General features: G+C 31.9%; 1 protein-coding gene across 1 annotated transcript; it reads left to right on the top strand.

Moving 5' to 3' along the window:
• The first annotated feature begins 927 nt into the window (after window positions 1-927).
• On the top strand, window positions 928-13,987 carry LOC126821688 (homeobox protein DLL homolog). The gene is made up of 3 exons (XM_050550161.2): window positions 928-1,362; window positions 4,820-5,001; window positions 12,075-13,987. Exons 1-3 carry the CDS (start codon window positions 1,065-1,067, stop codon window positions 12,450-12,452), a joined length of 858 nt encoding a protein of 285 aa, XP_050406118.1. The 5' UTR covers window positions 928-1,064; the 3' UTR covers window positions 12,453-13,987.
• The last annotated feature ends 665 nt before the right edge of the window (window positions 13,988-14,652 follow it).

Raw genomic sequence — 14,652 nt, forward strand, 5'->3', positions numbered from 1 at the left:
AACTTATCAAATAAAATGAAATCGAAAATTAAATTTTGACTCAAATCAAAGAAGTCTAGTCACTTGAAATAAACAGCTTTTAGATTTGTTTGCATTCGAAGATCAAAATATATTCAAAGTCTGGTTCTTAAAAATATATACTCGTAAAGTCGATAACATTTTTCTCTATATTCGATACTTCCATGACAGTAAAAAAAAATTCGCGTTTCTAAAGAATTCCCGAAAGACAAATTGAACGAATTTGCAATTTTTGATGAAGATGATTACTAGAAATTAGTCTGTCACAATAAATGCATGTCAACACATTTCATTCACATTAACCCAACACGCGAATTGAGAAAATATTTTTCTCCTTAGGATTACGACCTGTTATAAGCCGAAAATTATACCAATTTCTACTTGTAAGAATTAATGCTTACAATATTGAAGAAAATATGCAGAAGCGTTAAAAAACGAGAAGAAGTCCGCCGTCTAAGTCAATGTTTTGATTAATAAAACTAATAGTACAAATAATGTTGTGATTTTAGTCTAAAGATGCCATCATAAAAAACATAAACAAGAGATTAACGGAGGTTGTATTCTATTTGATTGGTGATAGACATTAACACAAGTCTTCACGCTTCTCCGCTTCAAGGAGCACCCATTTTGGCTGGAGTCTCCTAGCAGTGGCGGCTATCCTAACTCTCTTCGGGTCTAACTCATAGACAACCAAATAAAATTCAATGGCTTTTGTTGTAAGCCTCTTAGCAAAGTTCTATTCAATTTAAACAATAGCCATCTTCAGACTACGGTAATCCATTCGGTTGTTCGTTTGTATTGTTGTCTTCACTCAGCCATTGAAAAGCATTGATTGACAGTTTGCCTCTCACTAGCCAATGAAATCTTTAGATGGGCGGAGCTTCGTCTGGTAGATGTATGTATTCATATATTTTGGGGGCCGACACAACTGATTTAAGTGGTGGTTAGAAGCAGTGGATGTGTGCGGTAAGAAGACTCGGTGATCTGTAGTTAGAAACATACTTAACTGAAAATTACCTTTAATCAGAACGACCTGACTGACTATCATGTTGAATATGACAGGCAATATGGAGGGCATGGACCCAGAAATGGCCAGTAAATCGGCATTCATGGAACTACAGCAGCAGTCAATGTCAGGAGGCATGGGGCACCCGGCTTACAATATACGTTCTGGGTACCCTCCACAGCATTCTCAACACGAAATGTTTCCAACTTCTCAACATACACGTTCGTTTGGGTACCCGTTTTCAATGAATAGTATGGCCCCGTCTGGATATAATGCTGTCCCTCCTTCTCATCATTTTCCAATGTCCCCATACCAGCCACCTTCACCGACTCGAGACGGTAAGTACAGTTATTATTTATCTTTTTTTAAAACTCATCATTAGGTATGATAATCTAGTATAGTATATAATCGCTGTAACATTTAATACGATAAAATTACTAAGTAGGGATTTAAATTGAGCGTAATTTCACGTTTTAATGTTAATAATTGGTCGATAGTTGTCTGCGTAATGCATGGCTTGTTAAGTAAATATGTATTATTGCTTTTTAGAATGTGCTAAAGTGCTATATTTATTTGTTATAAACGAGACCAGGACTTTATTCAATTCTTTTACAATTCATAAAAAAATACTGTATATTGGGGAATATGATACCAAACTTTCTCACATAAATAGTTGTATAATTTGGTAGTTGACCTTTTTTCCATTGTCAAAGTTCGGATCAAGATTACGACATTTTATTAATGGGCTTAATTATACTAATTATGGAATAGTCATTAAATGCCTCTATTATCAATACAAACGCCGTGTGTATTTTTTTACAGCTTCATATTTAACAAACAATAAACTGCGAAAAATGTAGAGAAATATACCTTCATAGAATCATATTTATATGTATATACGGACAAAAAAAAACATTGTGGATATTTTCTATAATAGGATTTTAGAATTTCAAAATAAGCTTAATGTTTTCTTGATTCTTATAAATTAAAAAAAAAAAAAAATCAAGGTCGTATGATTATTATCCCTTGGTAGTATATTTATCGGTTTCTTTATAAGAATCGGGTTTCTGATAATTTAGCTAATTTGTCATTAACATCACAAATTAAAATAAAATTTAAAACAATAACAAAACATAAAAAAAAACGTTTTCTTTAATTACGTGGGCGTATTTCGGAGGGTGTTATATATATTAACGTAGTTCTCGGTTATTCTGTATAAATAATATATTATTAAATTTGAGCAATTAACAAATTTTCAAATAAAAGTAATAAATAAATCATTACTTTATGTTAGAACGCCTAATAAGGTGTCATTTGTTGTCAATCGTCAATGCTCAGTATAATATTTGGAAGTGACAATTATTACGCATACTGTTAAGACAGAAAATCTGTCGCGCGTTTCCAGAATCTGTGTATAGAAGCATGTATGGGATTAAAGAACAAAAAATGCCATCAAAGTACGAAAATTTATTATCAAGAAAACATAAATTACATACAATAAAGAATATCTCACATATTGGGTTCAAAAAGTCTTAATAGAATTTTTTCAATATCAGTTACCCTCGAAGTAAAATTTCAATTAGGCATTTGTAAAACGTAATCAGCTATATACTGTCGCACAATGACGCTCCCATTATAACGCTGATGATGAACTTGTTTCTCATAGGTGTATACAATTTCTAACTCCCTATTAAATTTCACCGGGGTGTATGAAGAAAGGTATCCTGCTCGCTATCTATGTATCTTGTTTTGTGCTTGAAATATCACTAGTACAATCTTAACATGTGAACTCTGTTGGTTTTTTATTCTCATATACGAGAGAGAACTAAAAAAAAAAAAAAAAAAAAGCATGGCCGACTTGATATACGTAGTCTATTCTAATATTTTTTTAACACCGAACATAACATATTTATATGTTACTTGAACAAACATTGCATTGACAAACTAAACAATACCCAATGAAGAACAGTAAAAAAAACCCAAAAAAAACCCGAATAAATATATGATAGTATTCGTAAATATTTCAAACTTAGAGAAAAAAAAATATCAAAATTTTGATAACTTGGCCAATAATATGAAATGAGGTTTCATAGTCAAGCTAGACTCTAACAGATGCGAAAGATTTTTTCAATAGGGATAAGATTGTAATCATGATAAGCTTTTTAAAAACATTTTATGAACATTTTGTACAAATAATTAATTTGGTTAATGTGACAGTGAATAATATTAGTGCTGTATTTTGATATGTTAGAGATCAAAATCTAAAAGTTGTATTGCGGAATAGTATTAACATATTTGTTGATTTAAACGGAAATCGAATATATATCGACTCTGCTCTGTATGTGCCGTACAAAGCGTAATTCGAACGAGCCTGCACACGTATACTTGAAAACCTGAGCTCCGTCGTGTTTATATTTCCGTATTAATTGTTAAATTTATATGTAAAAAGTAACTTTTAATCAAGCTATCATACTATTGGATTTTAAAGAAAGGCCAAAGATTATATCAGCTTTGAATTTTAAATGTTTCTACCATACTGTGTCAGTACAAAGATAGTATCTAACAAAAATCACTAAGGTGCGATGTTTTATTAAGAGCAAAATATTCACGATTCTACGAAATGATATATAACATATTTTTAATTATTAGGACAAGTATACATAGTTTGCCCTTTAACAAAGATGAATTTATTAAAAGCTACATCTATAGAGCAATGTTCCGTTACATGATCAAAGACCTATATATTGAAATCACGTAAAAACTCCAATATATGTGTTATGCTTAAGTGAATTAAAAACAAAGAGATATACCTTTATGTTATTTCTGTAAAGCATATCTACCTAAAACATATTTAAATAACGCTGTAAAATTTACCTGAAAAGAGCCATGAATTCAGCGATATCTCTAAGTTATAAATGTACGTTCATGAGTATCACACAAAGCGATTCTTACGGGGGGAGGAGAGAAATTTAAAAGTTAGACACTGTTCCAAATACATAATTGCGAACTATTTAATAAAAATACAAATGAGATATATCTTTACGTTATTTGTGCAAAGCATATAATATAACTAAAATATCTTTAAATAACGCTGTAATAATTCGATGTAAAGGGTCATGAATTCAGCGATATCTCGAAGTCTTAAATGTAGTTCCGAGTATCACACGAACCGATTTCCTACGGATGAAAAATTTAGAAGTTAGGCACTGTACCAAATACATAATCGAAAACCAATTAATAAAAAAGCAAAAGAGATATATTTACGTTATTTTGTAAAGCATATACTATATCTAAGATATCTTTAAATAATGGTGTAATATTTCGGTGAACATGGCCATGAATTCAGCGATATCTCGAAGTGTTAAATGCAAATCCAGTATCACTCGAAGCGATTCCTATGTATGACAATTGAAAACTAAGTAATTACCCCGAGCATGTCGAAGTTATTCCGTTAATTTCACATTTTCTTCCCAAAATATCACATTAAATTTAATTAAACAGTTTATATCCAGAGTATGTTTTATTATCAAACTGAAAATATTACAATTATGTTAATAAAACGTATTCCTATACCTGTTAGATACATTATGATATTTTCTAAACAGTGCCAAATCAATATGATAAATCCCTCGGAGCCCCAAACCACATAAATCCGTATTTATTCATATTTTTTTAATCATATACATCCATAACTGAAATCAAAAAAGAGAGGCATCTATTTTATTTTCACCAGACCCGTCCATGTACTCCCCTCGAATATGAATTATGCATCCGATAAATTATTTTTCTTCACAGATAAATCTCAAGTTGAGGAACAGCTAAGAATAAACGGCAAAGGAAAGAAATTACGCAAACCACGAACAATATATTCCTCCCTTCAGCTACAACAGTTAAATCGTCGTTTCCAGAGAACTCAGTATTTGGCATTGCCAGAAAGGGCCGAGCTGGCCGCATCCCTAGGTCTTACACAAACACAGGTAAGCTTTAATATAACATAGACACTGATCATTGCTCTCTCTTTTATACAACGCTAAAATTGACCAATTTCACAAAGGGAGTTATTTTCCTCTGTTAAGGGGACATTTACCATATTTGATTGGAGTAAAGTATTAGTTTTGTCAACAGCAAAATTTGCCTTGATTATACGCAATTTTCTCCAACGCCGAGGCTTAAAATTTCATAATGGCGTCTGATTAGGTGTTTTAACATTTACTGGTTAATTTATTTGACAAGACAACGCACTTAAGAGGGGGGAACAAATGAGGCAATATTTACGGAATCTTTCATCAACAAATCATATATCGGCAATTGGCCATTGATTTTCGGAAAAAATTAAATTGCCATGTTTAAAATAATAACTGGTATAAAGGCAAATTAAGGCCTATTTAGTGTTATTTTGTGCTGGGGTCGATGTGCATGGGATAGGTTGCCAGCGATACTAGATAGTTTTAACTGTCACTTCTACCATGACACCTCATCTACATCACCAACTTTAATTTCTAGTGTGGGACTTTGAGCTAAGAGGAGTCACTACATTATAATTTCTCTTCGCCATTGATTATTTTTAATGATACGACCAAAGACATGTCTTGATTCCTACTATATATTTATCATTTTTATTCTTTCTTTTATCTTCGCTTAAATAGTCATTAAGCAAAAACTGGCTCTTGAAACGAAATCAAATGAAGAATACCCAACAACCGATATTCCCTCTTTTCCTTTGGTGTTTCCTTTGCGCTTTTGTCTTCATATACAGATCCTCAGATATAAGGAAACCCTCCAAAGGTTGATAAGTCTTCCAAAAAGGAGGAAACCAAGCGCGGGAACATAACTAAGGGATATAAAGCCAAAATTAATTCGAAAAATTAAAAGATAAACTTATTTAAGGAAATGTTTTGTATAAATTAGGATTGTCACCAATACATTGGGTACAAAACTAAGGAGTTTCTTTAAAACTGAACCCAGACATTAAAGCGATAAATATGTTAGGGTGATTTACAGAATATTTATAGAGGAAATTCTGCTGTAATTTTATATCCTCGTTATAAATGGTACAAGTCTATAAAACAGCGGGGTACATGTTAGTGTTTTAATCAGTAGGACATTATAACATATTATATTTGTATGATACACCAATAGACAAGAATAAAGGTCGTCGCCTTGTTGAAACCCCCCTTTTTCAATATTTGCTTGTTCACTGCTTTATAATAAGGTTAATTAACTACTGTCGAGCGGCAATAGAAGACGATATTTCAGAAAGTTTAAAGTTTTATTAGCTGAATTTAAATTCTCTGGTAACTAAATGTAAGAGTTAATGTTGTTCTACAGTTTGGAGACCTTCCTTCAGATCTGAACTAAGTATTTGTCAGTGCTCAATTTTGTACAAGTACAATTAAATCCCATAACATTAGTAATTGACACGGCCATTTTATTTTCGAAATGTTGAAATGGTGTTGTTCTGAAATTGTCAGCTTTAAAACCCCAACTGCACTCAAAGCCCAGACACTTGTTAAGACATCATTGGAAACGGTGATGATTACAAATACGTATCAATTCATAATTATATAGAAATGTGGCGGGTTTAGTTTGTTGTTGACGTCATGTATTGGGCGTACAGCTGGGCTATATTTGTATATATTTAAAGGTATATAGTGTCAGGTGTAGAAAAAGGGCCACGGTGGGAAAAAAACATCCACTGAACTTGAGCCAAGGGTTAATAGGTAGACTATTTATTGTCAATCTAACTATTAATATTTTATACTTGATATCACATATAGGGCATATTTTTCCATTTACTATTGGCCCAATTATAAAACGTTTTGATGCTAATGGATGAAGTATAATGGGAACCTAAATTCCTTCTTTATATAGAGATATTGTAATATATCTCGGAGATTATCATATAATACATATTACAAATTACACATACATTATAAAATGAATTGTGAATATCATATATACTGTGAATATCATTGACTTTTTGATAAAATTAAATGTCACCGCAGTCTGAATAAATCTGCATTTAAGTATTTTAAGTGTCACACGATGTATATTTAAATAACATTATCAGTTAAAAACTTAATTTAAAAGAATATCGATCGAACAGTATGGTATATGAGACACTATATATATATACGGTTTTAAAATACAGATTCGTGATATCTTTGAAAAATGTTAAATATATAAGTGCATATAATACATGGTTTGATCTCACTATAAAACATACTAATAATGTTCCCTTTTTGAGACATATTATAGAAATTTTGCATGTTTTTACATGTCTTTAAAACGTCCACAACGGAGGTCGGCATACAGTTGACATTATCTTTCGAGCTTTATGAAGGGTTTTGGTATCATTAACCAATAACGAGAAGCCTATGGATGTGACATTTCATTGTAAGGGTCGTTCCAAACACTTAATAGAAACTAACTTATGATTTTAAATTGTGATGTTGGAAGTCATAGGTATCATTATTAACTTTTCTACACACCCAAAGCGTCGGTTTTTGTTTCTTAATAGGTATTGGGGCAGTGACATTGTGAAATATTGCGTTTATTAACTTGGTTATATTGGTTTGCATTATTCAGGGTTAATTTCCATCTTAACACTAAGAGCATTTTCTGTATTGAACAACTGAAGGTTGTATTTAAGTTTTGAATTAAAAAAAAAAGGAATACAGAAGCTCGGCTTCTATTGACCTTTTTTAATATCGAACCATATGATACAATACGACATACTTAGTTTTTCACACCAAGTTACATCAAAGATGTTAGATTCATTTCAAAAACCTGCATGAGTGGTCGTCTATTCTTTTATTATAATGACTCCATTTTTAAAATGAAATGCTAGAAATTCTATTGCGTTCTTTGTCTACAATACGAGAAATACAATTTATTCGTTTAAGAAATCCAACAAAGAAACATCGTCATAACAAAATAAAAGTTATCAAAGCGGGGTTTCATGTCGAAAAAGGACTTTCTTTAGTGAATATTTTGATAAAGATCGTAGAAGGTAAACTGGGATAATAGAAGGAAAAGATGCAGAGAAAACAAGCCATCAAATGGTACAAATTTCTATTAGGCGCATAACAAAAGTTTATTTGATTTTGTGTATACAACATTTGGGTTGAGTGGCTAAAGCTGACTGATGAGAGATGCGATGGTTTAAATAGATTCAATGATTAGAACTTGTGTATGGCTTGAGGGCAGATACAATCCTCGTATATCGATATTTCGATCGGTGGATTTGTGTTAGATCTAACATCTCTTTTGGTTAGATACCCAACCATGGCCCTGGAGGCTACGTAATCTATTTAAAACTTTAAATTAGCAGTATTTCAATTAAACCTCGAGTTACCACATGCTCAAGCTTTTGCCATGTTCTTTCCTTTTTTTTTGATCTTCTTTATCTTTTAAAAGTTTATTTCGGTCCATTTAATGTAGATCTGTTTAACCTTCCGATATCTTATTTTTGCATATATTAATACTCGAAACGTTTTAAAACAGAGATCAATTCAAGCCCCTCTTTCTATATCGGGAATGATTTTTCACACGTTCTGGGTATTAGAACCAACAAAGTAATACATTAATTCTGATTAAAACACTTATCCCCATACCCTTCGGGGAATGCTTTATAGTAGATATCGTGTTTTGTTGTGTATCTATTGATGATCTATATTTTACTAATCAATTATTTTAAAGGTAAACAAACATGTGTCTAAAAGTGGGTGTTCATGCGATTTCTTGATTAAGACATTCAGTGGCGATTCTTTTCATAAACAACTGTATCGCTAGTTGCTGTGTTTCTATCAAATACTTTTATAAAATCTTTAATTATTTTCATGTGCGAAAGTATTGTTTTAAAAGATGTGTTTAATCTTATTTGATATGGTTTCTTGATTCGATTACATAAAGCAATACGTCTGCTGTGTTGAGATCTTAAATTAACTTTAAATACATGTAAATGAAATTATCGAAACGAATTGCGGAACATATTGTTATTGCAGACGGGTATCACATTAAATGAAATCATAATCAATAATGAAATTTATTAATTTTCCACATGTTACGCAACTTACGTTTATTGAATAATGAAATTAACTAAGTGAAATCACGACTCTGTCAATCAAATAAGTCTCTTTATATAAGTGTTGGATGCTGGACTTATCTGATGTTCATTACTCTGTGTTTTGTTGGCGATAATTTATTATTAATAGCAGCCTTTATTAATCCTTTATTAGCGATAAAAGACTTTAATTCTGTGACTATTCTACAGGGACATAATATCATTTATCTATCATCGTCTTCATATCGTCTTTCTCCCGGCGCTGTCAATGATCTTCGCCATCTCCGCATCGCTGTTTATGGTGGTCACGTGACACACTAAATTAATTACAAATCAATTACGGTAAAACGATTAACAAATGTTTAAGAAAATGAAATTAATTAACGTGACACTCGCCGCAAATAGTCAATCTTATCAGGTTTCTGGTAGCACATGCCGTAAATCTGTTGTTTTACACACACTGTACGGAAAAACGTCAAGTATCAATGTCACGTCGTTTAAAAAGACATCGGAAAAGATTTTTTTAAAAGCTGCCATGAAAGGCCTTCGATCATACTTGTCAATGATGCTATATGAAAAAGGAAAAAAAAATATGTCTGTTTATTTAGCTTTTCTTTAAAACTAAATAGAAAAATCCCCAAAGCGGGTTTTAAATATTGGGCGGTGGTTTGAATATTAAAATAGGACGGAAAATGTGTCAATTTTCAGAGGAAAATATCTCATTCCTCGTCAAAAAAAAACCCAAAAGAAAACAAAACAAAAAAACAAAGATAATGAAATTTTCGGTAAATTGAAAAAAACCCCAAAAAAACCCCGAAAATAAGATGCTACAACGTATTTCCTGAATATTGTTTACACGGATGAAGCCATATCTTTCATGTTTAACTTGTAGAAATGCATTAGTTTATAATATAATATAAGAAGACACGAGGAAACAGGAAACCAATCTCTTTGAAAGAAAATCTTAAATTAAGGAAGGTTTAGAAATACAAAAAGTTGAGATCTCGCGTATAGTTGGTTTTAAAACTGAACTAGAGCGAAACAAGAGGGAGTTGGGAAGGAAAAAAAGACACGTTAGCTTCATAAAAGGAATGAATCAGCCTGGGTTAAGGGGCTAATTTTTGATACAGAACATACTTTCACACTGCGGTGAACACAAGTATATTAAAATAACATTTTGTTGCTAATGGGCTTTTAATGTAGCCGTGGCTTTAGTTAACAATAACCCCATGAAAAATAACATGAAAATATGAAATGGTGAGGATGCTAGCAAGGTTTATTCAGGTGATTTTATGTTAAACGATTCTTATGTTTATTTACCTGTGTGTGTTATCATCTCACCTGTTAGATAAAGAAGCTCATATTAAAAATCCTATAATAACCATAACTGTCGGTATTTTAGAAATTATAAATAAGTCTACATAATACGAACTCTGACAAAAAAATACAATATATTAGTGTTTGTTATTGAATAAACTAAAATCACTTTTAATTTTTTTTTAATTTTGATTAATTTGAAACGTGATATTCTTCTTGAAGATTAATAGTTAAACCTAAATACACTCAAAAAAAAAATATATTTAAAATTTTAAAAACCACAAATCTGCTTCAAAATGTACTTCCACAAATATTTTATATTGCACAATAGTTTTCAAAACTAAAGAAATATAAAATTCTAACACAACCATGTATTATTGACAGTGACCATATATATACTAGTCTACGTGTAATAGGAACCTCATTATTTTACGAATATATTATGGAGGATGTACATGGGTATTCGTCTGAACTATATATATATCCATACATGTTGATGTATAGGGTCATTAATCTTGAAAAGCCGAAACTGTCTCGGGTCGAGTACCCTATGTCAACTTTTTGTATTGGCGCCCCGTAGCGAAGAAAATGAAATTTTCTTAATTTGAAGCGTGACGAAGTAGGGAGGAAAAATCGGAAAAAAAAACCAAGCGTTTTTGTTGTTTGTTTGTCACGATAACTTCAGTAAATATGCTTTCAAAATAATTTTAACAAATTTATAATTCTAGTACTGTATTCATTAAATTACACGCGAATATGAATAAAATGTGAACACGCTCTTGTCACGTCTATTAAAATGTTTTGATCGCACCTTAGCCGGTTAATTTGTAACTTAGCTACTGTTATTTATTGGTATTTATTGTTACCCTTATCATAAATTAATTTCCGATTATTTCAAGCAAATGTGTGGGCAAACGGACAACCCATGTATTAAAATACATTATAATGATTTGAAGGGGTAGTTTATTATGGTATAAATAAATAAATAAATAAGATAAATAAATAAATAAGATAAATACAAAAATGATATATTATTTTGGGTGGAATATAAAATCGTTCAGGCAACACGTTTCCAAATTTAACGTTTCACTGAGAACAATTCTACGACGACATGGACGCCTATTGTTCATCAACCGTCTGAATTTGCTATACAAGCGTACATCTATATCGCATACAAGCAAAGATCGCATGATAAAAAATTGTGATTGAGCCAAACAATCGTAAAGTCTTTCATCTGTCCCCTGTCGCATACCTTTCTAATTTCTAACTTGCCGATGGAAGAATACAAGCATTATCTGAACATAAAATCGACTCCGCGGGTCACATAGTGCAGAGTAATTATTGAATTATATAAAAATGTAAAATCATTGTACATTTGAAATCGAGTTTATCCCATTCGGCTTTACTATCACCAACTTTGATTTAAACATATTTTAGTTTGATCTTCTAGTATATGGGGTCTGTATAGGTGACACAAGAATTAAAAACAATAATATAAAATCGATAAATACAAAATCAATCACTGCAGATTGATTATATTATTTTAAGTGGCTGGGAGAATGATATAATACATTATTATTGTTTTTAATTTATCGATTTATTTTAATAAAAAGAATTATCTGTTTCTATTAAGATGTATTTAAGTTCATTTTCTTTTTGTATTTCCAGGTCAAAATTTGGTTCCAGAACAAGCGCTCCAAATACAAGAAAGTGATGAAACAAAACCCTAACGGACCCCCACCTCAGTTAGCTAATCAAGGTCAAGCCTCATCACCCCCTCACGGTCAACAGCCTCCTCAGCAACAACACACCCCAACCGACATCCCACCCACACAGCCAACAACGCCCATTCAACAAGGTAGTCAGGGCGGACAACAACCTCCGTCAATGTTACCCGTTTCGTCATCAATGAGTCCCCAGCCGCCGTGTTCATGGTCTGATATCAGTAACAATAACCCCTCATCTAACTCTTCGTACATGTCAATGTCTCAATATTCATGGTACCATCAGAACGCAATGCCTCAACAACAGTCGTTGCTAACATAAAAATTGCTAAAAAAATACTTAGAGATTTAAAATACTCAGCTGTGACAATATTGTTATTGTGATTCCATAGAAGTCAGAGCACTCGATTCTACGGAGCTGATTCGAAGTCTACTTCCAGGAAGGTGCTTTCTGTTGTTCGAGAAGATCTTGAACTATGCTGGAAATTGGAGGGTGACTGCACCATTAAGATCTACTTAAGGCCAAGGAGTTTGTAGCAAAGCAATTCGTGGAAACAACCTCTCTACAAACTAAAGGAAGTGCCAACAATTTTTGCTGGAATCGTGAAAATACTAGAGAGAAAAAAAAACAAGATCAAATAATGTAACAAAATGTGCTCAAATATTGTATTCCGGGACGAATGTGCAAATTGTCTCATCGTACATGTAATAAGGAGATACATATAATAACTTTTATCTATATCTCTGTGTATATGTACATGTTTAAGTATTGTTTATTGTATATAGAGTATAAGTAATTTGACAATGACAATTAGTTTATCAGAAACTATATAATAATATAGAATATATATGAATTGTGTTAACAGTGCTGCTGCCATGGAGAAAAACATTTAAACATCATACTATAATTCGGATACACATCCAACCGAGCAAAAAAGAAAACAAAAATCGTTTAAAACCAGAGATATCAAAATTTATAAATTTTGAATATCAAACTTGGCAAAGTGCTTATAAGAACTGATTTCCTTAAGTTGGTAACTATTTAGGACCAATACACCTTCATTTTAATATAAGTGGTTTGTGCTCAAAAACAAAATCATCAATGTATTATTTTCACACTTATTATTCCTGAATTCAGTCTTGCTCATGTATCTGTCTTATGTAAATGTGTGTGAGTGAATAACGAACTGTCTTAATCAATAAAGACACGTCATTCCTTAGAGCGACGCCAAAGGCCAACCGAATAGTGAGAAGAACTTTGAGTTATTTGGCAATTATTATATGTTAGGAATGAAAAGGGCTAAATTACCATCGCATCCATGGTTAAATTATCCTATAGCGGTCGATGGTAAATTGCTACCTTGGAACCAGCGAGCTTCGCGATTGGCAGAATGTGGGGACCGTGATTTTTAGCAGATGACACAGTCATAGAAACTCATTATTTCTAGATGATGGCTTCGACTTTCTCTTCGGATTTTATCGAGTTTTTGCACTAAATTATAGATAATGACTTTATAATCCAATGGAAGAATTCATATATCAAAAGGGTCGATTCTTCATGATTAGCAATTTAGGTCGACATATTCCCATTCCATTGCGTGTAGCCTAGATTTTATGTCAATAGTAATTTCTGATGTATACATAAACGCATACCAATCTCGCATCCATATTAACAATAATCGTAATGAAAAATATATATGTTTTGTTTTTACTGTTTAATTTAATTTATTTTTTAAAGTAATTGTATAAACATTTTTTGGGATGTATGAAATAGATTTTATAATAATTTATGTATCGTTTCTGATTTTGTGATTATTAAGATACCGTTCGTTTCAAATGTGAAATAAATAACTTTCTATGTAATATTTTGTTAAACATTATTGAGTATCAACTAGTGATTGCGAAGCTTCTTAATTTGACAATCTCAAAATGATCGAAGTGCATGTGTTGACGAGTATTTAAACCCCATTCCTTCCCCGAGCCAACATTTATGTCTATAGAATTCCAAATTACTTACACATTGTGGACTCTGCAGGTGCCAAAAAATAACAAAAACATTGGCCTTATTTTTTCCAACATAAACATTTTTTTTTAAATTTGATCTAAGAAATCCAATTAATTTTTTTTGGCCGAAAGGAAGAACGGCCCGTAGTAGCCAACATGCTCCTTTCATGCTTTTTAAAGTTGTCCTCCTTAGTGATAATATTTTTCTTGTTCCCATTAATTTACGCATCGTACTCTTAAACGATGTATATAGACTTCAAGTACGAGCCATTGAGCAGAGTAAACTGTTAGTGAATACTAGACGCCAACCAATACTCCAGATTATGACACTTTAAGGATGCTTTGTGCTCTAAAACTCCTTATAAGATCCTGCATCATGTTATTGTAAACACTTATGTTTAAGTGAACTTTCTCAAGCAAGAGTGAAGAGAAAGCAAATGAATGAATAGGTGTGTCTAAAACCGAATATTTTGTACGGCAAGGGTGTCTTCTATAACGCTGTCTATTCAGTGTGATTG

The sequence above is a fragment of the Patella vulgata genome, chromosome 5, assembly GCF_932274485.2.
Source record: "Patella vulgata chromosome 5, xgPatVulg1.2, whole genome shotgun sequence".
Lineage (NCBI taxonomy): Eukaryota > Metazoa > Mollusca > Gastropoda > Patellidae > Patella > Patella vulgata.

Coding starts and splice junctions, on each gene's coding strand:
- LOC126821688 (XM_050550161.2), top strand. CDS start 1,065: ATGTTGAATATGACAGGCAATATGGAGGGCATGGACCCAGAAATGGCC. Junction 1,363..4,819: donor ACCTTCACCGACTCGAGACG/GTAAGTACAGTT, acceptor TTTTCTTCACAG/ATAAATCTCAAGTTGAGGAA. Junction 5,002..12,074: donor TAGGTCTTACACAAACACAG/GTAAGCTTTAAT, acceptor TTGTATTTCCAG/GTCAAAATTTGGTTCCAGAA.